Source organism: Mugil cephalus, chromosome 8 (assembly GCF_022458985.1).
Source record: "Mugil cephalus isolate CIBA_MC_2020 chromosome 8, CIBA_Mcephalus_1.1, whole genome shotgun sequence".
NCBI lineage: Eukaryota > Metazoa > Chordata > Actinopteri > Mugiliformes > Mugilidae > Mugil > Mugil cephalus.
Window position 1 is genome coordinate 22,546,572 of NC_061777.1, and position 22,486 is coordinate 22,569,057.

A 22,486-nucleotide genomic window follows, 5' to 3' on the forward strand; every position below is an offset into this window, starting at 1 on the left:
TATTAGGTACACCTGTTCAATTGCTTGCTAACACAAATAGCTGATCAATCACATGGCTGCAGTTCAATGCATTAAGCATGTAGAGGTGATCAGGACAACTTGCTGAAGTTCAAACCGAGCATCAGAATGGAGAAGAAAGGGGATTTAAGTGACTTTGAATGTGGCATGTTTGTTGGTGCCAGACGGGCTGGTCTGAGTATTCCAGAAACTGCTGATCTACTGGGATTTTCACGCACAACCATTTCTAGGGTTTACAGAGAATGGTAAAAAATATCTAGTGAGCGGCAGTTGTGTGGACGAAAATATCTTGTTGATGTGAGAGGTCAGAGGAGAATGGCCAGACTGGTTTGAGATGACTGAAAGGCAACAGTAACTAAAATAACCACACGTTACAAACAAGGAATGCAGAATACCATCTCTGAACACACAACACATCCAACCTTGAAGAAGATGGGCTACAGCAGCAGAAGACACAATGGGTGCCATTCCTGTCAGCTAAGAACAGGAAACTGAGACTGAGGAAATTGGACAATAGCAGATTGGAAAAACATTGTCTGGTCTGATGAGTCTCAATTTCAGCTGCTACATTCGGATGACAGGGTCAGAATTTGGTGTAAACAACATGAAAGCATGGATCCTACCTTGTATCAATGGTTCAGGCTGCTGGTGGTGTAATGGTGTGGGAGATATTTTCTTCGCTCACTTTGGGCCCCTTAGTACAAACTGATCATTGTTTAAATGCCACAGTCTACCTGAGTATTGTTGCTGACCATGTCTATCCCTTTATGACCACAGTGTACCATCTTCTGACGGCTACTTTCTTGAACATGACAGTTCACTGTACTCCAATGGCCTCCACAGTCACCAGATCTCAATCCAATAGACCATCACCTTTGTAATGTGGTGGAACAAGAGATTCGCATCGTAGATGTACAGCCGGCAAATCTGCAGCAACTGCGTGATGCTATTATGTCAATATGGACCAAAATCTCTGAGGAATGTTTCCAACACCTTGTTGAAAGTATGCCACGAAGAATTAAGGCAGTTCTGAAGGCAAAAGGGGGTCTTTGTTTTAATGCAAACAAGAACATTACAAAAGTGTTTACATTTAATTAATGACACTATTACAAAGCACGTAATGAACACCCAGACATTTCTTAAGAAACAGAAGTGCAATTTCTGTATAGTTCTATGTTTCAGTATTGTGTTGTGTTATGTCTACAGTCCTTACTAAACCCGTGTAAACCTGAGAAATAGTGGTTACTTTTACTGGAAAAATTGCAGTTAATATCTTCAGCATAATTTTTGCACTCTGTAAATTCATGGCCAGGATGAGTTTTGGTGTCATAACAAAGTGGAAGTGATTGGGAACGAAGTGTCAGGCCACGTAAAATGACATAGCAGGGTCAGCGGATGCCGAGGCACATAGTGTACAGAGGTCGCCAACTTTCTGCAGAGTCAATCACTGCAGTTTATCTGAGCGTGGATGTGAAGGGGTAAAGCAACCAGTACTTGCCAGTCTGCAGCTCCATTATTGTTGCTGTCAACCTCTTCACAGCCTCTTAGTAGTGCGGCTGTGAATCCCTCAAAAACGTTCGAGTTTAATCAGTCACTTCAGGTGAGGACAAGTGCATGGTGACTCACATAACCTTGAAGAGAATTTAATTCTGATCACAGACACACACATAAAATGGTATGGACACTCGTTTCAGGTTGCTCTAATTTATTTTGAAGTATAAATTTCCCAGGAATGCTGTACATTTCCTATAAATATGACAATTATTTAAGATGCTCTTCTCAGTTAAAACTGAGGGTGGCGCCTGTTATATATTTTTTTCAACACTGGCTTGAACAACTAAACATCGCTTTAGGACACGTTTCAGAAATCCTTCCGGACTGTGCTTTATACACACACACACATACACACACAATAACCAAGTGCACGACCAAGATTGCCGCTGTAGTTTCTTTGACGAGTGGGGGGGTTGAAGGGGGGCTGTTCGGGTGTTAGACTGAGGCAGGCGTGGCAGTGGGCTGGTCCAGGCGCACAGAGCGATGCAAAACGCCAGGGTCTATAGACTTGATATCAGCCGAGGCCCTGAAAACAGTCTGACAAAGGAGCTCTGGTGTCGCAACCCAGCGCGGACAGATTGGTTGTAATTAACTAGCGCTTTCTGCTTCATTCTGAGGACGTCCCCGGGCTGTGGGTGTGCCGCACCCACACAGCGGACTCGGTCCTGAGGATGCACTGAGGTGAGTACACTAGTGATGGTGTTTGTGTTGTGTCGAGCATCATGGTGGAACGACAGGGCGTAGTGCAGGTTCCTCCCCGACGCGTGCATGAGTGGGGTGTGCGTATTTCGCTCATGGTGTCTGACACGGCGATTCCCCTTCATGTTGTTGTCGGTCGTACATGCGTCTAGACCCCTCTCTCTAATATAAATTCTTCAGTACATGCTTGTAATAATTTAAAAAATAAATAAATAAATAATAATAAAAAAAATATATCGGTGCCTTTGCGCACAGCAGTTTATTATGTTGCCTTTCTTCTATTCCCGAGGCTGATTCTCTGCAGACAGAGGCTCAATGGCTGCACGGTCCCATATTTTGCGATGGCTGCTCCTTCTTTCCGCTGCTTTAGCCTTGTAGTGTCTAATACCCTTTTTGGCCCAGACTGTGACCGTGTCACACTCATTATGCTTGACACGGCGCGCGTTTTTGGTCATTTGGGATGTGGCTTTGTTCGTTTCTTTTGCGAGGAGGGTCGCGCAGCTTTGTGCTGTGGCCGACCGCCTCTGCGTGTAGCGGGAGGCCATTAGCAGGTCGTGTCTGCTGGTGCTGGTCCTGATGCTGCAGCGCGTGAGGAGTGTTGCTAGGCAGCCATGCGGAGCGCGGGGTAGAGGAACGGAGGATGCCGACGAAACCCAAGAAAACATTGTTGTGCTGGTTTACAATGTTGCACGCTGCTCGATCTTGATTAATAGATCTGTAGGTCTGTTCTCTTTCTCCCACGTGTGACATATTGGTGTGTTTTGCAGTTCCCCTTTTACATCCCCTATTGCACAACGGAATATACTGGCCATGGGGTGGATCACAGTCAGGTGTTAAGATTAAAATACATTCTGCCACAATAAAAAGGGCAGCTCGAAAGCAGAATTAAAAGCCACAAAATAAAACAATTGTTTTAAGAAGGGATTTTAAAACAGACGGTGTCTGGGCCTTTCCCCCAGTTCAGAAGTCAATTGTTCCAGAGTTTGGGGAGAAAGCAGCTGAGAAATCAAAACCTCCCCTGTTCTCCAGCCTTGTTTCTGGGACAACAAGACCATTCAGTCATATATATGCAAACACTAATTACTACTTCCTAAAACCATGTATGTTCTTGGTAAAAGAGTAAAAGAAGACCAAAAGAAAGTAGACTGTAGTAAAAAAGGTGGTGTTATAATACAGAACACATTGTCTAAGTCAAATTGTGATAAATGCACATTAGACTTTGAGCAAAAATAAAAGCAATATTTCGAAATTTCGATAAAGTACACTTTGTACGTGTTTCCATTTAAAGGTGTTTTGCAAATGTAGCTGTAACTCTCATTAAATCTCGTCTCACGGTATCCCATAATTCTCTTCAGTTTCTTGTCACACAAGACTTCACTTTGAGGAAAATGGACTTCAAATGAACTGATCATATGACCTCATGTGTCACGTCCAGCGATGCTGGTGATGGGTATATGCAAAAAAAGGTGTCTTTATTGCACGTTTGTGATGCACTTTTATATTGATATGTCTGAAAAACCCCCTTGTGAGAGTGTAAAAATGTTTTAGCGATATTTGAGAGTTGTTTTTTTAATGTAGACATTTCCAGTACCAGTTTTTTATTGCGATATTTAAGTTTTGCGCATTTGTAATGCAGCTGACACTTTGCTGGTCACAGAGTTTTCCTCAAGAAACTGCAAAGAGTTATTGCAGTAGACTGGTAAGAATCGTCTTCCAATCTGTCCATATCAGTGATGATTCTTGAACTAATTCAGGAAATTAGTTCTGGAGGTCTGCAGGGCCCTGTGCTGGGGCCAATACTTTTCTACGTTATACCTGCTTGTTTTATATAATATTATTATTAAGCACTGCATACATTTCCATTGCTTTCCTTGCTTGCTGTGAATGTTCTGAGAATTACCTCAAAACAACGTGGTTGTATTAGACACCATATAAAGTGAATTGAACCGAATTAAACAAGTTGTAATAATTAGAAGCTAAGACACAGAAAGACCTTTTCATTACCTGTGTAATTTGGAGTGAGTTGCTGTTATGATTCTACTTAAGGACTCCTTTCACTTAAATGAACTCAGTCACTAAGCTTTAGGCTGCAAGGTCGATGCCAAATTTCCCATTAAAGGAAGCAGAGACAACATTGTTTATTATACCTCAATGCATTAATGCACTTTCATTGGGTATATGCTGAATTTCTGCAAGACACTATGTTCATAGTTAATTTATATTGGGATATAATCGAGAAGTCTCCCTTTTAAATAATGTAAATATGCCATAATAATTAGGTTTAGTGAAGACTAACCTGTGTTTTAATTGTTGTATCAAGCAGAAATATTGGATAGTATGTGTTTCATAAATTCAGTTTGTTCAGTAAATTGTATGTTTCAAATATACCCCATGCGTTCGAGGAGAAATTGCAGTACTTTGAAGATATTTGTTTCTAACCTCACGCTTAAACAAGTTTCACAATAGATTATGAAAGGGTTGTTTGCCATGTTTAGAAAGTAAAAACTCAAAATTCCTCAGCTTTATCTCTTTTGAAAAACTGTTAAGACAAGATATTGATTTGTTGCAATCGAGGTGCATAACTGCTTCACTGGCCATTATGACACGAATTCAATGAAAGCAGAGCTGGAGAAAAACAATCCAGAGCTGGATGTTCAATCACATGAGGCCTAAACCCACTCCTACTTAGTAGATGTACCAGCAGGCAGTACGTGCCTGTTTGAATATCAGGTGCAATAAGAGCTACTTCTTTTTTATTGCATGGTTTTGTTCAGAGAGCAAGAAGTTTATGAATAATGTGTTTGTGTCCACATAATTGATCCTGAAAATCTGATCCGAGTGTTTGGTTTCAAGCCAGCTGGAAGAGTGGAGGCAGGAAATCATTTCCATTACTTCCTGAGCTTTTATGAAAGAAAGTAAGGTGATGATGCAGCACAGTCAGCCATTACAGTGAGACTGAAGATAAGAGGTGGAGGATGGTGGGCCAACAGCCAGAGCTCCATGTCTCCCCCAGTAGTCATTAGGACCCTCCCCAGAGAGGGAGTCTTACTGTTTGCTGCCTGTCAGCAGCTGGGCCCTCTCTGCCTCCAGAGGGAAATGGAGTCATATACAATCTAAAGCATTCACTATTGTGAAAGAGGAAGAGAGAGCTGCTGATTTTTTTTTTGGGGGGGGCTTTTATAGAATGATTGCAGACCAACATACATGACTTTTATCTGAATTCACTTAAATATCCCAGATCATTCAATGTTGAATTGGGAGAGCTGTTTTTCCTCAGTACTCCGACACCTTTGGTTTGGTCTCAGATGCTCATTTCCATGTGGAGGGATTAATGCTGATGCTTTTTGACAGTGTGATGTTGTCAGGTTAAAGTGCACCGTTTATTCAGAAAGGTTAAGGTTTTTACATTTGCAGTGCAGCGAGGTGTAGTCATGCACATGGATCTGATCTCTTTCACTTGCATCCTTGGAATGAGCACATTAAATGTCTTCCCTGAGAGCTAGAAATATATAAGGGATGGTGCAGAGAGTTCATGTCAGCTAAGGTTATACAGACTGTTGTGTTACTGATGCAACTAATCAAGTGAGTGAGTGAGTGAGTAATTAAGACAGTTAGTCAGCAGAGGAGGGAGGGTGTGGTGTTTGGGACCTTATCTGCTCCCTGCAGGACAGTGTATGAGTTGAGTGCGTGTCGGTCGGGGAGGGGCCAGCTCTCCTCTGTGGATCCTTACGGTAACTCTTCACTCGTTCTCCAATTACCGAGCCGTATCGCTTTCTAACTTCCTGTTAGTGGCTCTGACTGTGCTGTCTGCATGTGAGCTCTCACTGCTAATGCTGCATTTCGTACAGCTCTGCACTTCTACCGGCCAGGGCCCCGAGGAATACAGCATCCTTAATGCAAGGGTAGGTTTTTCATGTTAATGCTGCCATTTGGAAATGCAAGAAAATCCAGGCTTAATGTGCCTTCCACCGTGCTGTTTACTTTTGTACTTACAGCGAACTCAGTTTTTATTTATCGCACAAAAGTCTTTAGAGTTGAATTAAGTTTACGGTATGGAGTATTTCAATTGAATGGATACTTCTTTAATATTTGATCATGTTGGCTGGATCTCTTCAGACTCTGTATTTACTGATGTGCACCGTGGGATCCTTCAGCAGTGCTCTTGTGCACCTTGAATGCATCGACTACGGGGCATCTTACTCCCATCTGCACTTTGACTTCTAAAGTAAGTGAAATAATAATAATAAAGGATAAGCCTTTATAGTATAAGTCTTTATAGTCTGAAAAACATTGTGGCTGCCGCTTTAGAAGTATATGTCCTATATGCACCTATCAGGCATAACATTATGACCACCTTCCAAATACTGTGTAGGTCTCCCTTGTGCCTCCAAAACAGTTCTGTCTCATCAGTGAATGGGCCTTCAGAGCCATCAGGCTCCTTCCAGTGCATCCCACAGATACTTGTTCAGTTGCGTCCTGCATCCTGTTAGGGATGGCTGCTGCCATCAAGGAGTGTCATTGCCTGGCTGGTGGTTTAGTGGTGGCTGTTTTTTGGCTTTTATTGTTGTGGCAATCGTGTGATTTACTATTGTCTTTTATTCCTTGTCGTCGTGTGTTTTAACTACGTTCTTTAATTTATCCCTTTCTGTCGTGTGTTTTTTAACCTACCGCTTCTTTAATCTTTAAATCCCATCTGGGGAAGGGCTCGTCATTTTTTACATAACGTATAACTTCAAGTGGCAATCACTGAGATCTCGTGTTTGCTTTCTTTTGCAGCACGTCTGGCAGTAAGTGCTAATTGCACAGATGTGTTTCACTCTCACTTCCCAGCGATCCAAGACGTGTCTCCTGTGTAGTTAGAATTCTACTTAGATTCATGCCACCTTCTCTAAAATGTAACTAAGACTGCAACAGCTGTGATTGGTCCAAAATGTCTGTGAAGGTTCTCAGTCATCTAGGTTATAGTATATTAAAAACTAAAAAAGTGGAAATGATGGCAACTGGACATTAAGAGTTTCTTGAAGATATTTCTGCCACTCTTCAGTTAACTGAAATGCATTTTCTCTAATGGCCGGACAAGCTCAGCTCTTTCATGCCCCCTGCATGTGATTCACTCTAGCGTCTTCTCTCTGTATTGCAGCCATTTCTGTAAAAGTAATTGATCAGCATTTATTAACCTCAACTCCAGTGAGCTGCTTGGTTGGAGTCGCCATAGTTTGAAGCATACACAGAGGAAGCCGACACAGCTAACTGGCAGTTAGCTTGCTTTTTAGCTACGTAATTACAGAACAATGCCAATGCATCAGCACAAAAGTAGAAATCTTTGAAACAGCGAAGGCTCCTTGCGTAGGCTAATTCATAATCATGAGCCTAAAGCCTATGACGTTGTCATGTAATAGATCACACAACAGCTTGTGATTTTGTGCAGGAATGTCCCCACAGGCGTACAAGTCCATAGACTGAGGAGAACATGCAAGAACATTTGCATTTTTCTGTCAGCGGTTCAGAGCCTCAGTCTTCATTCTGTTACATCTGGTAATGGATCATAATGACTTAGCAGATATTGGTTTATAGGAAAAAAATCCAGTCTCTGAATAAGTGCTGGCTTTTTGTTATATGAATTGCACAGTTTGTGAAAGCAGCATCCGAAGGATCCGTTTTTAATGTGGAGAGTAAAGAGAAAAGTAGAGCTTGTCATACATATTTACACATACATATACATATGTGTTCTGACTTTGAGATGTCTGGATGTTCAGTGGTCTGCTTATGGAACCCCCTGTAATTTATTTGTACTTACTAACGCAGCAATTTCAAGCATCACATTTGATTTGAAGTATTTTTTGTTTAAACTCGTGTTACCCCTTTCTGCAATTAATGCTGCAACATACAAATAAAATCACCAGAGACCAAATGCCAGCCGTCATTTGCCAGCTAGTTGTTGTGTTATTTACCGTATCTTTCTTCTTCTTTTTTTTTTTTTTACAGTTCTCTCCACCCACCCCAGGTTGTAAGACACCCACTTCAAAAACAGTAGAAGATGAGCAAGTCTCCCACCCCTAAGGGCACCCCGGTGCAGCGCAGCCCCAGCGATGGGGTCCCCGAGGGCATCCAGTCTCCTCAGCCTTCCACCCCCGGCTCCGGACCCCAGCATAAGAAGCGCATCTCCAGCCTCCTCCAGAGTCCGGTCAGATTCGTCTCTATACGATTTATTGTTTTTCCTTTTCCTCTCTCTCTTTCTGTCCCTCCTCCCTCGATTTAATTATCTCCTCAAATAAATCTGTTCTCAAATGGCGGTTGACAGCTTGGGTTGCAGTCAGAGCTGGACCCCATTCTGAGTGCACATCTACGTGCCGCTTGTGCATAAGGGAGGGCAGCAGTGGACGCCGAGGGACATGTGCAGGGAGGGTGATTGAGAATTGGAAGGAGCTGTGATAAGAAGCTGATTCATCAAATATGCTCACTCACCATCACCCCTGTAGTGTGTAGGAGTGTTTGTTAACCAGCGCATGTGTTCAAAGCCCACATCGATTTTTATGCGATTAGAGCAAATTCTTCTGACGGCATAGGTTTAGGTGTGTATATGCGTGGCCGTGTGTTGATATCTGGTGTGTGTGTGTTTAGTCTTTCAGAGAGGAGCTGGACGTGCTGATCCAGGAGCAGATGAAGAAAGGCGGCAGCTCATCTAACCTCTGGGCGCTGAGGCAGCTGGCTGATTTCATGGCCACACATGGCTCCCCAGCTGCGCTCCCAGTCTCTCCCTCCAGTACGTATTAAAGGCCTTTTGCATAAACTTTTAATATGTTGAGTACACTTTCGAATAAATGGCAACTTTTTTGACCTCATGCGTGTTGCACGTTGTTCGCGACTGGATTTGTTGCAAGTTACTTTTGAGAAGCAGCGTTGCATCGTTGAGCTGCCGTCCAACTCAAGCACGTTTGGTGTGTTTATGTGCTTTTAAGTCACAGAATGGAAACAACATGGACGCAAGATTTGTGGTGTCACAGTGTCATTTGAGGCACTTGTGGGAGGTGGGCGCACATTGTACAAATGTTGAACCTGTAACTGCCATCCCATTGTGGCATTACACAAACAACTAATCCCGATGATTCGCTGTCAGCATGGATCAGTGTTATCCATTATTATCCACCATTTGTGTGACAACAAAACAGACCAGGGGAGCAGTGTCATGTCAGTACTATGTACATGGCAGCAAAGCCCAGAAAACGTTAAACAAGATTGAGGAAGTGTTATTGACTTCGGCCGTGTTTCATGTGTGACGTCAAGTCGATAAGTCGTGTGCCAAAATGCTTCCAGGCTTTTACAGCTGCACTTCTGACTTTTCCCAGCCTGGGATTATTCTGATGTCACATGAACAAACAGTTAATCCGAGTGTTTTGTTGTCAGCCTGAATCACTATTATCCGATATAAGGCAACCAGCTGTTACCCTGAATGTTCTTATTCATTATGTGTTGTCTCTGATCATCACGGATCATAGCAAAAAGACAGCAGGTGTGCACACAGTTTCCAACATTTCTCATGTTTTATTTATTACTATTAGTTTTTTTGAATTACTCTTGATAATTTCTTGGTTGTTGTGTATTATGAGAAGGGGTTGATGATGTCAAATGGTCATTTGTACTGCCTGATTGTTTGCAGACATGTGTTTTCAAACTACAGCAGGCAGAGTATACACGTTTGTGCACTGTTTGTGCCCTTTGATTGTTACACGGGAAATAAGATGGTGGGAGCATCTTTTGTGTCTACTGATGTTAAAATAGGATGATCTTCTAGTCAACCTCTGCACTCAGTCAACAACTGATAAAATTAACTGATGTTACAAAGGAGCCCATGTACGCCCACAGTGTAGAGATGCTATATAAAACCATTTATAAAATCATCCAGTACATGTACAGTGCAGGTTTCTTTGTATTCCTAATAAGAGATCGATTTGAAGCAGCTCTACCACTGATGTGCTTGTTAACTTAAACAGTATCAACCCTGAGAGAATCGGTGAATGTGCGCTGGCAGTAAGATGAGTGTGGGAGGTGTTGTGGGTCCCTGGCCACCTTTCAGTGTTTGGTGTAAGTGGACCTGAGTCATCAATAATGGTTTTAGTTCCACCTGGGCTTTTCTTGCTGTGACACATTAGAACGTCCTCTGTGAGAAATGTCTGTTAACGAAAATGCATTAGTATCAGTCCACCATTTGTCACGAGTGCAGGAAAAAGAACTGTCATATATTGGATGAGAAGCAGCGATATTATGTTATGATTATTATTTTTTATAAACAAACATACAGAAGAAAGGACCAGACAAAACAGTAAAAGAGCCACAAGCTGGGAATAACACAAGGACCAAAACCCCCAACAGAAATAATCGGTTCCAGGTAAATGTTACAGGTACATTATGCGTTATAGAGTAAAATACACTGGGAGCTAAAGACAGAGAAAGAAAGAAAAAAAATGAAATAACTAATGCAGATTTTTATACAAATATTCTTCAGTATAGCAGAAATATTACATTAATATAGTCAAAAAATGGTTTCCATATTCATTGAAAGATATTAGTTTTGGAGTGCAGAAGGCGGGTAAAGTCCAGAGGTATCTATTCCATTATTTTTTTCTGATATATATCAGTTACACGGTCACTGACAAAACCCAAAACGAGGGAAACCAGTTCCAGTTCAAGCTCCTTCCTCTGAAACATTTTACATTTCAAACATAACACCACACCAGTATTTTTGTATTTTTGCACAGCACCAGAAACAGTGAGTTAGATCACCAATTTCTGTCTTACATTTCTGACAAAATGGAGAGACATCCTTTCTGGAGAGACGTTTCACCAACATGCGCTCTCTGCAGTAACTTAGATTGCATCGCTCTTGTCTGGTTACAAACTGTTATTATCCCAGATGTCCTCCCACGTCTCCTCAGTTATCACAACTCTCCCAGATCACTCCCAGTGCCCGAGTGCTGAGATTTGAGCAATCTCTCAGACCTCAGGCATAAAGGGTTCTAATGGAAGCATTTCCCCTGAGTAAGATGTACTTGTTCCTCTATCTGTGTGACATTCATATCAGCAAGCAGAGATGTTTCTTTCATAACAAAATCTCTGACCTGAAAATAACGAAAAAGATAATTTCTTGATGTGTTATATTTTTCCATAACTTGGTTAAAAGCTTTGGGGAGAGAATCAGGGTTATCAGCATGAAAACCGACGTAAGCCCTGATCTGCCTTCCATACAGCAGCAATAATTTAATCAAGAGAACATGTATCTTTGCTGTAGACACGTTCGTAATAGCTTCATTGTTGAGGCTCTTGAGTACATAAAGGGAGGGAGGGGCTGAAAAAACGAACAAAAGGAAAAATGTCCCTGTAATCAGCACTCAGACGCAATAAAGAAAGTGTACAATTTTTAAAATCATGCTTGTGTTGACATGTGCACATTCAAACACATCAGTCACTCCTACTTAATCATCGTCTTCATTCCACTGTCTTTGTCTGGCTTTCCCTCCTCCGTCGCTGCACAGACATGATGATGGTGACGCCCATCAACGACCTGCATGGCTGGGAGCCCGGCAGCATGGTGAAGGGCGAGAGGCTGATGCGCTGCAAGCTGGCCAGCACCCATCGCCTGTTCGACCTCTACGGCTGGGCCCAGATCAGCCACACGCGTCTCACGGTCTGTGTTTTTTAAACTGCCTCTCCTCCATTACGTTCCTTTTATTCTCTTTTAGCTTGTGAAAGACGCTTTGATTGGTCATTAGGGCCCGATAGAGGATGAGCTTGAGCTTGTCTCTGGATTAATCTACTTATGCAGTCGACTTGAGCTGGCTGATGACTGAAGAAGTAGTAGAATGGACCTGTAATGAATCATTGATCCATTTGACAGCAGTATTGATGCACCGTGAGTTAGATCCAAACATGACCATAGAAAAGCTATTAATCTACATATTGTATGAATAGGATTAAGATGAAGCATGGGACACGTGAACCTGCACTTTGAGCAATAGATACAGAAGAAAAATGCTGCAGGGGGCCAGGTTATGAAGATGATAGAGATCTCCGTAGACCAATAGTGAGGGCTGTGGGTCATAAGGTTGTGTTCTTACCACTGTCACTCATCTTTACTCCTTTACAGCTGCGTGTGAGTAAAGAACAGGAACATTTCCTGGTGCTGCCAGATGGCCTGACTTACAGCGAGGTGACTGGATCCAGTCTGGTGAGTCAGGACTTTCAACATATGACTGTATGGTTTAAATAGCACCTGTCAGTGGTTGGGATAGTAATGCGCCAAATGGGAAAGTGGAAGGACTGGAGGGACTTTGACAAGGCCCAAAATGTGACGACTGGATTAGAGCATCATCAAAATTGTAGTTCTTGTGCGTTGTTCCCATTCTGGTGGTGGGTTCCTACACCACCAGAGGTGGTGGTAGGACCACAGAGCAATGGAAGAAGCTGGTCCGATGAATCTCTTTTACATCATGTTTCCATGTAAAACTGTGTTCCCTGATGGCAGTGGCCTAAAGCCTGACACAAGGCAAAAATGGCTCAGGAATGGTTTGAGGAGCAACAAGTTCATTGTGTTGACTTGACCTCTAACTTCCCCAAATCTCAAGCTGATCAAGCATCTCTTGATGCTGAGCAAACAAGTCTAATCCATGGAGGCCTCACCTGTCAACTTGCAGGACTTTAAGGATCTGATCCTAACGTCTTGTTGTCTTAAAGCAAGTTACAGAAAAATTAATATTCATTCAGCTACAAATAACACAGAAAACAGCATTTGTATCAGAACATCAGTGGTTTAAGCATATATTGTTTATGTTGCCACCCAAGCTCTCCATCAAACTATGGTTAATGTATTCTGAAGCAGCGCTGCTGATCTTTTCGACAGACACGTGCTTATAGTACTGTACCTTTTCACAGGTAAAGGTGAATATCCTGGGTGAAGTGGTGGAGAAAGGCAGCACCAACCTAGGAGTGGACACGGAGAAGTTCAGCCTGCACTCGGCCATTTACTCAGCCCGGCCAGATGTTCGCTGTCTGCTTCACCTCCACACACCATCCACAGCCGCGGTGAGTGAGTCTGGGTCCAGTCTGAGGTGGAGCCTGTTCTTAGCTTACAGCTACGTCTTATTGGTTTGAATGAGACACTAACACACAACGAATTACATTTTAAATGCATTTTAAAGCTCTAACATCATTGCACATTGTAAGTTAATGTGAATACAAGACTTTACTCATGACCTTTACTGCCACAACTGACAACTAACTGTCTCCAGGTTTCAGCTATGAAGTGTGGCCTCCTGCCGTTGTCCCACGAGGCTCTGCTGGTTGGTGACGTGGCCTATTATGACTACAATGGAGTCATGGAGGAGGAGGAGGACAGAGTGGAGCTGCAGAAGAGCTTAGGACCCACTTGCAAGGTGAGGAGCCCACAACAGACAAAACTAAATGTCATACATAATTACTTGATTCAGTAGCTGCTGCGCCTTTGCCCCCCACTTTTGTTTCATATTTAATAAGGAATGAAGTGTAAGATATAAGGTGATGTGGCTGTGGATGTAGTTAATTATTGAAGCAGGTGCAGCTGGTCACATCTGATCTGGTTTTATTCCATAAGTTTCTTTTGTGATGCATCCCAGGTTCTGGTCCTGAGGAATCACGGCATCGTGGCTCTGGGGGAGTCTGTGGAGGAGGCCTTCTACACCATCTACCACATCCAGGCTGCCTGCCAGATCCAGGTAACACACAAACACACACACACACACACTGACAAAGTGCTGCCATAGCAGGTGTGGGTGTGTATGAGTGGAAAACTGCACAGAAGCTAATGTATATGCCAGTTTTACACCCAGGCAGTTGCCCTTCTCTTGGTACCCTTTCACTGTAATTCATCCAGCAGCCCTGCACTGCAGTATATTACACTACAGGAGTGTCACATGCCAAAGAAACGCTGCAGTGCTTTGTAGAGAAGCAAATAGGTGACAGTAAGGTCACAGAGCCTCCTAAACTCCAGCAAGGTTATATTTTCCTCATTCACAATAAATGGAGTGTAGATGCTTTTTGTGCATGGCACTGAGGAGACTCTCACTTTAATGGTGCTTGCTTGTGTTACCAGGTGTCAGCGTTGTGTTGTGCCGGTGGAGAACAGAACCTGATTCTGCTGGATCGGACCATCCACAAACCCAACCCAACCGGCACCGTCGGCTGGGCCGGCTCCACCTTCGGACCTCTGCATAAGAGCCGTGTCGGGGAGCATGAGTTTGAGGCCCTCATGAGAACTCTGGATAACCTGGTAGGAAGCAGACACGTGTTGTTGTCAAAGGGATGACTCACCAAGTTTAGACTTTAGGTTCACTTCCCTTCAGATTTCTGTGTCTGATTGGAGAACTAAACCTTCTGGCACAGAGCATGGATGGAAGTCAGTCTGAGTATAGGACGTGTTAGATCTAATGTTGTAGTCTGATCCATGCTATGGACGGCAAGTCAGGATATTTCAGATTTTCTAACCTTTTTATAAACATTTCTCTTTTAATCTCGCAACTTTACGACACTGTGAGTCTAAAGTGCTAGATACATTATCTGTTTGATGTGTGGGAAATAAAAGTGTGGCACGCTAAAAGGCTTTTACCGTAGCCAGCTCACTGTGGCTACAGCTTCTTTAACCTCACACAATATAAAGTAATCCTCTTACAGAACGCACAGAAAAGATCCACATATCTCACTGAAAACCCACTTTTATTGTACCTGACTGTATTTACTGTCTATTTACTGTTGTCTGTCTTGTGAATATCACTCATGGATATGCAACAAACCGAAGCCAGGCTGTGGTCTGTACTGGGTCGTCGGTGAATGCCTGTGATCCTGGGTTTGTTAGTGTTGACTAGTACGGAACTAGTTTGACCCCCTAATACCAACTTTTCAGATGATTCAGAGCTGGAAAGTTGAATAAGTCGAGTCAGCGAGATCACTTTGTTTGGTTGTTTAGCTTTAACAGTAGAAAAAATTAAGAGGTTTAAGAAGCACACATTTGCATCATGATCCTAACATTAAAAACAGGGATATTGTCACAACAGCATGATCATCTAGAACGAATAAAATGTAGAGCAACTGATTAGCATGACTCAGGAGAGACCAAATCTGTATGACGGTTTATAGCCCTCCCTAGCCTCCTCGGTTTGGTGTGTCAGTCACTTTAGTACAACCAAATCTGTCTGTCAGTTAATCAGTTATTAGTTAGTAAGTCAACTTTCCAAGCAAATCTTGAAAGCAAATACATCTGCTCAAGATCACTACAGAACAGCAAGAGAATTCATTTACGTGAAACAAACCTATCACACACACTCACACACCTCCCAACAACCACACAAATATCATACATCACGTGAGTGCATCACTGGCACTTTAACAAATACTGCTGCATTTGCTATAGCTGCTTTACAATGAAAGCATAAAAGCCTTCACGTGGGACCGTCGATGGAAAGCTTTCAATATAGAGCAGCAGCATCAAATATTCAGCTGGCATCAGGAGTAGTTTAAGACATTAAATACATCTCTCTTATATGTGGAATAAAAGTACAAACCACAGAAACTTTACAGCTCTGGGAGCTAAATAATCAGTTTAAGAAATGTGGCTTTCTTTTTCACAAAGATAAGTGCTATACTACTTAAATCAATACCATACTGTTATGTCTAAACCTAATATGATGTAGTGCAGCAAAGTGGTGGGAAAGACTGCTGCTAACCCTCTGCTGTGTTTCAGGGCTACCGTACCGGCTACGCCTACCGTTTCCCCGTGCTGCTGGAGCGATCGCGGACGAAGAGGGAGGTGGAGGTGCCGGCGACAGTCACGGTCTTCCACCAGTTTGACGGCGACGGAGTCCACCCGGCTATGAGGCAGCACCCTTTTGCCCAGCGCCAGCAGCAGGAGAGGACCCGATGGCTCAACACCCCCAACACCTACCAGAAAGTCAGCCAGGACCAAGCCAGCCCGGGACACCAGCGCACCATTGTGAGGCTCTGTGAGGAAGGATGCGGATGAATCTGGGGAAATAGTACTCGACACACTGACCACACATGGACCACACTAGTATTGTAATAATAGCAGAAATATGCTAATCCTACTCTGAAACATGTCAGGTAACTAAATTGTGGCCAGTGTGACCTAGATATAGACTGTGGACTGTGTCAGTTTGAATGTGTAGGGATAAAAATGATGAAGGAGCTCTGGAGAGTAGAGGGATAAGAACCAGGAGGGAAATTAAAGCAAGCTAAGAGGAAGGACAGATGAAAAAGCCAGAGGCTTTCTAAAATTCAGAGCCTAAGTTTAAGATGGTGGACACACAAGCATCTTTCTGATACACATTACATTTCTGCATCCAAAATCAACAGCTCTCCCTCTGATTCAACCGTGGGGCCCCTGTTGTTACCTTCAAATACCATAGAGGAAAAATGAAGCAGAGCTGCAGTGATGACTCCTTTAGAGACAAAAAAACAATATGAGAGTGGTTGCCTTACATCAAATGGGAGGAGCTTTGCAATCCCTCCCACCCACCTCTCTCTTCTGTTCTCTGCATTGCAGGGGGAAGCCCACCATCTCTGGAATGACTCCTGCAGTGCAGAGTATGCCCTCTGCTGGCAAAACATACGTCCTGTTAAACTACATATTTTTTAAGGATTCAAAAGGCTCTTTTATTGTGAGTCTATGTCATAGACTCTTTGATGCTGTTTTGATGTTGGTTTTCTTTCCTTTAGTGGCAGAAGACAGAGGAAATGACACAATCTGGCAGCACAGCCATTAAGATAGAGAACCCAAACCAGTTTGTGCCTCTGTTCACCAACCCTCGAGAGGTGATTGAGACACGTAACAAGGTAACTTTCCTCTCACCCGTCATTGTTTCTGTCATGCTGAATGAATAGTACCATAAAAGCGGTGTTTTCCCTCCTCAGATCCGACAGCAGAATCGCCAGGACATGAAAACAGCTGGGCCACAGTCTCAAGTCCTCGCCAGCGTCATAACAGAAGACAGTCCTCCGGTAGATTGCAGTCTTTCTGCTTGCCAAATATCTCACTCTGTGCCTCTTTATCTCTGCCACTTAGTCTTAAAAGCTGTGATTTTGTGTTTCTGCCTGTGCATCCATCAGTCCCCGGTCAGCCCACCCAAAGTCCCACCAGAGCCGGAACCCCCCAACCCTTTCAACCAGCTGACGGACAAGGAGCTGGAGGAGTACCGCAAGGAAGTGGAGAGGAAACAGGATGGAGGCACCGATGGTACGCTTCGTCCATTTAGTCCATTCCAGTTACTTCAAGTCTGTTAACATTGAATAAGCCACTGTTTTAAGTACATAAACACTATTACAATAGACTTTCTTTAGTTATAAAGTGTATTATATACACTATATGGCTAAAAATGAACAGACACTTGAACATCACATCCAATACGAGGTCTCATTTCATGTTAAATACAGATACTGCTGCCACAAAATGAGGTAAATGAGGTTGACTATATCTAAATACATGTGAAAATTAGTCATCATGTCTCAATGAAATTTACCTGGATATTTTAAGGTTTAATAGTAATAATAAAATCTAGCAAAGAATGCACAGACCCCTTCACAAACACTCAACACAGGGAAGTCAGCTCTTCAGGTCAGGACTCAGCAGTCCACCAACACCTGAAGATCCACTTGACTTTGTTGTAGATTTGACTACGAATGTACCATGACCTGGATGACTGAGAATATTTACACAATAGGCTGATGTATCTTATATACTGTATAATTTATAGTTTAATATTCCATGCAGAAAGTTAGCTTCAGCTCTATAGCCTGCTACAGGGCCTTCTGCTTGATGTTTGAGTCAGCCAACACGCCCACACACGGACTGTTTAGCGTACGTGGATTTAAATATATATAAGTACTGGTCCAGAAAGCAGGAAAATGTTGTTGGGCAAAGTAGTGAACAGATGAATGACTGCATTTGCGCTAAAGCCAAAGGAGAAGTGAATTAAATCAGAGTTGTTGCTGTTTTCGTAATTTGTCTGATAAACCGTCATTTACTGCTGCCATGGTGGTGTCTACATATTTTTAGCTGTGTAGTAAATGCGGTTTAATATGCAGCGACTCACTTTCACATCTAATACCTCCTTCTAACCTTCTTAATTGTGTTGTGTGGATCATTTTAAATACCAGAATATCACATTTAAAATGTCCTTTTTTCATTCTCTCATCTATTCTTTGAAGATTCTGATTCACTTTAGTGTGAGGTATTTTTTGCTATAAAATTAACCGTAGATCAGGGTTTCTCTGATCTTTTTTTTGTTTGTTTATGACATATGTTAAAATGCCACACACAGCACCTTTAAGCAAACGTCACCTGCGGTGTAAACTGTTCACTTCCCTTTGCCTCACGTGTCTAACCTGATGCACAGCTGAGCCCTCACTGTCACTCACCGTCCGTTTGTGTCTGTGTGCGTGCTTGTGTGAGTAGGGGAGGAGGTGGCTAATGACAAGGAGTCTACCCCTGCTACCTCCCCCGCTAAGAGCCCTCCACCCAGCCACCCTCCTCCGTCAGGTGAGGCGCTGACCCTCTACTCAGCTTGCCTTACGTACTGCCTGTCAAATTGCGTCCTGCTCCGAGTCTGACACAAGCTCATGCGTGACTCAGTGCTGCTTCTGCCCTCTCATGTGTTTCATATAGTCACTGACAGCCGTGTTACTCCTCCTCATATGAACACACATACTGACTCTGTCCTGTATGGTGGCCCTACGCAATCTGACAATGTGGTAATATAATGTTGTCTTGTTGTCAAAGGGTTTTGCCTGTTGATTATTTCCTTTTCATTTGACATAAATGTAATAAATAAAGTTAGCTCTTTGCCTTACAAGTAGTAGTTTTACAAAATAGCCAAATACGAGGTTTAACTTCCACTGTTTTCTGGGGCTCACGCAGCACATGGCCACCAGTAGAAGCCTTAGTGACCTCAAGATTTGATTAAAAGCTCCAGGAGTAAATACTACAGTGCCTGTAAAAAGTATTCATCCCCTCAGATGTTTTCCTGTTGCATTGCTTTTATAAACGGAATCATGATCAACATATTTTGGCTCTTTTGAAAAGAACATTTCTAGACTATCACAGTGACATAAGATTTTTGCATAGTTATATCAGTTAATTAAAAACACACCATACTACACATTCATTTTACTTCTTTCCTCTTTGCTCCAAGTTCTTGCACACATTGCACTCAGGTGATCTCCATGTCACAATTTACAGGGACTATTAGCACACCTAATTGCCTGGACCTCAGATGAATCAGGTCAGCCACTTTTTTTTTTTTTTTTTTTTTTAAAAAAAGCCAAAATATGTGGACCATGAAATCAAACATTTCCAAGGGGTTGAATATATTTTATTGGCACTGCAAGAAGACCTTCTTTTTTCCTGGTTATTTTGGTGAAGTGTTGCACCATATAGAAAGTGGTATAGTGGTAAAGTGGAATGTGGTGCTCATTTGCCACTCCACCTATTTAACAGAACCACATATTGTATCTTCACCATACAGTTAAATTACAACCTTTCTTATGGTCTTTTAACATAAACTTTACATTATAACGGTCATTAATGAGTCTACCTAATGAACTGGCAAGTGATCCAGTCTATAATTTGATAAACAGATTTGTCTGTCAACTCAAAGTGTGACATCTTTCTGAATGCTGCAGCTATATTCTGATACCTCTATCTTTGTATTTTCCACATCCTCCGATTACAGTAGACGTGAACGGTGTCTCATTTGCGTTGTTAGCGTTTAAAATATTCAGCGGCGTCCTCTCTCTACAAAGAAGGCGCCCTTGTTTCTCTGGATATTCGACACGCCTCACTACGGGAACACACTGGAGTCCCATGAAGGAGTAACACAGGCTTTTGTTCATCTTTGTCCAGACATTTTGACTTCACGTAATAGAAAAAACACAGCAAGTTCACCATTTTAAACAAACATTAAGAATCAGTAACAGTAGATTGATGTTATTGAGTCAAAATGTCTGCTGACTATGGTTTAATTTACATTTGGAACATTTCAGTCCTTCATAGGGAAATCCATTTGTCTCTCTAGCTACTGTTGTTCTGTCCTGTGTCTGTGTGTTTGTCCTTTTCTTTGTTACTCCACACTGGTTCACTCCACACTTCTGATGATTTGGTCTTGTCTCACTAGTAAGTACAGATAAACCAAATAGCAACCAACTTCTCATTAAGAAAGCATGTTCATCTGCAGTGACTAGCATGTAGCTTTGCAGCTCCACCCGCCTAGAGACCATGCTTCTGATTACTGATTATTTACTGATGAGTAATTCTTTTTCCGTGCTTCTCCTTTTCTTTTAAACAACGCTTGGAGCAGAAGAGGAAAAGGCTGATTCCCCGGCCATTCAGAATGGAGGCGAGGAGGAGAAGCAGACGACAGAGGAACTGGAGAAAGGGATGAAGGCTCTTTCAACCAACGACACCTCCACGCCCGCTGCTCCGCCCGCCAAACCGCAGGGCGGCACCCCCGAAGGTTCGCCCTCCAAGTCCCCATCCAAGAAGAAAAAGAAGTTCAAGCCGCCGTCGTTCCTGAAGAAGAGCAAGAAGCAGAAAGAGAAAGCAGAGACCTGAGACGCTCTCTCAGCTGCAGCGGACCTCGGTGAAATACTGCCGTGAAATACTTCCTAGTGTGTGACGGAGTAGCAGACGGAGTCCACCGCCTCAGATCAAAGAGCCATCTAAGATGTCAGTCACAACCACGGTGCATTAAATTCACCTTTACATATTTTACTTTACTGCTGCTACTCAACACTGGAAATTACTTTCACATAGTATTTGACCCTGGTCGGAAACACAGCCCAATATTTTGACGCACTACTTCTGATCACACACAGTCCCTGTATTACCCACGTCTTAATTACACCTGCTGTGCTATCAGTCCATCATTTCACTGTACAGGCATTCAGACATATACCTTTCCGGAGTCACTGCTGGGGTCCTGTGCAGTCGAATTAGTTTCATACTTTCTTTTTCAAATCCACAACTTTGCAAGAAGACACAGTGGAAATTAAAGTCCCCGTGAAATATGCACCCCACCCCCATCCATGTATAGGCACTCGGCATCTGTAGACTCTAGGACGTTGCTTTGGTTGATAATCTTATTCATCTTCTAGTCATGATTTGGTTCTAATTATCAGATAGATGTTGCAGGTATACTCTGTGAGCACAGGTGCAGTCCATTTAGAAATATACTGATAGCTATTGATTGTGCTCTTCTGAATGCTGGTTTTGTGTACAGATGTTGACGTTATTACAGCAGGGAGGAACCAGGAAAAACATACTGGCAGCAAAACAAGCCGCTATGAGCGCTACTATCAAAAACCAAAAGGATAAAGCATAAAGAATCTGTTGCTTGTCAATGCAGTCTTAAATCCAGTAATAGAAGGTACTGATGGTACTAAACATTCCACTTTTCTCATTTTCTTTTCAGTGTATGTGTGCAAAATACCTCTTAACAGTAGTTTCTTTCTGTTTGAGCCAGTAGCTGTTATCAAAACGCTGATGTGTGATGTTTGCTCATGGTTTTTAATTTATTTTATATTAGAATGTATAAGTGAGTGTTGCAAGGTTACCATGTATCAGTCATTAAAGATCAAGTTTGATTTAAAATCAGCTGGGTGTCTACTTTTCATCTGTCCTCTTCCCCTTGCCTGCCTCACCCTTTATTTGTCTCATATATCTCTATTCAACATCTTAATGCATGCTAGCCTCGCAGAGTGAAATGTTTATAAAATCCTACAAAAGGAGGATTCCAAAAGGTATATCACCTTGTGGATGTGGGACGATATAGCACGGACACATCGTCAGAACATGCAAACCAAGCAACTGTGTGGGGCTCCATCAAAAAAGAAAAAAAGAAAGGAGGCCCCAGATGGCAACCATTAGCATAATTTGCAATGACGATCATAAAACCCCTTGTTCATTAACTCCCTGGTCAATGCACTACACTCTACAATAATTGCCACTGCTTATGTCTACATCAAATAGGTAAAAGCCACATTCTAAGGGTGAGATAAACTCCATACACTTCTATTCATGTGACAACTAATACACAATAGTTGCTTAAATACTATAAAGCACAACTGTTGTGGGTAAAAACGTATTTTTTGCTCAATTTTCTTAACCGCTTCAGTCGCCATG

General features: G+C 42.5%; 1 protein-coding gene across 4 annotated transcripts; it reads left to right on the forward strand.

Moving 5' to 3' along the window:
* The first annotated feature begins 1,962 nt into the window (after window positions 1-1,962).
* On the forward strand, window positions 1,963-21,958 carry add2 (adducin 2 (beta)). Of its 4 annotated transcripts, XM_047592305.1 has the most exons (17): window positions 1,963-2,253; window positions 6,120-6,173; window positions 6,388-6,496; window positions 8,257-8,455; window positions 8,893-9,034; window positions 11,802-11,953; window positions 12,413-12,493; window positions 13,198-13,347; window positions 13,554-13,697; window positions 13,917-14,015; window positions 14,393-14,569; window positions 16,037-16,285; window positions 17,029-17,145; window positions 17,224-17,310; window positions 17,419-17,545; window positions 18,764-18,847; window positions 20,664-21,958. In XM_047592305.1, the coding sequence occupies exons 4-17, from the start codon at window positions 8,309-8,311 to the stop codon at window positions 20,915-20,917; spliced, it is 2,010 nt and encodes a 669-aa protein (XP_047448261.1). In that variant the 5' UTR covers window positions 1,963-2,253; window positions 6,120-6,173; window positions 6,388-6,496; window positions 8,257-8,308; the 3' UTR covers window positions 20,918-21,958. The 4 variants fall into 4 exon arrangements, with proteins under 4 accessions (XP_047448261.1, XP_047448262.1, XP_047448259.1 ...); XM_047592306.1 differs by lacking the exon at window positions 6,120-6,173; XM_047592303.1 differs by lacking the exons at window positions 6,120-6,173; window positions 6,388-6,496 and having other exon boundaries at window positions 1,964-2,253.
* Window positions 21,959-22,486: the final 528 nt, after the last annotated feature.

What these genes read in the sequence shown, in the direction of transcription:
- add2 (XM_047592305.1), top strand. Translation starts at nt 8,309, where the DNA reads ATGAGCAAGTCTCCCACCCCTAAGGGCACCCCGGTGCAGCGCAGCCCC. An exon ending in CGGGACACCAGCGCACCATT is followed by an intron (nt 16,286 to 17,028) that starts GTGAGGCTCTGT and finishes TCTTTCCTTTAG; the next exon opens with TGGCAGAAGACAGAGGAAAT. An exon ending in TGATTGAGACACGTAACAAG is followed by an intron (nt 17,146 to 17,223) that starts GTAACTTTCCTC and finishes TTCCCTCCTCAG; the next exon opens with ATCCGACAGCAGAATCGCCA.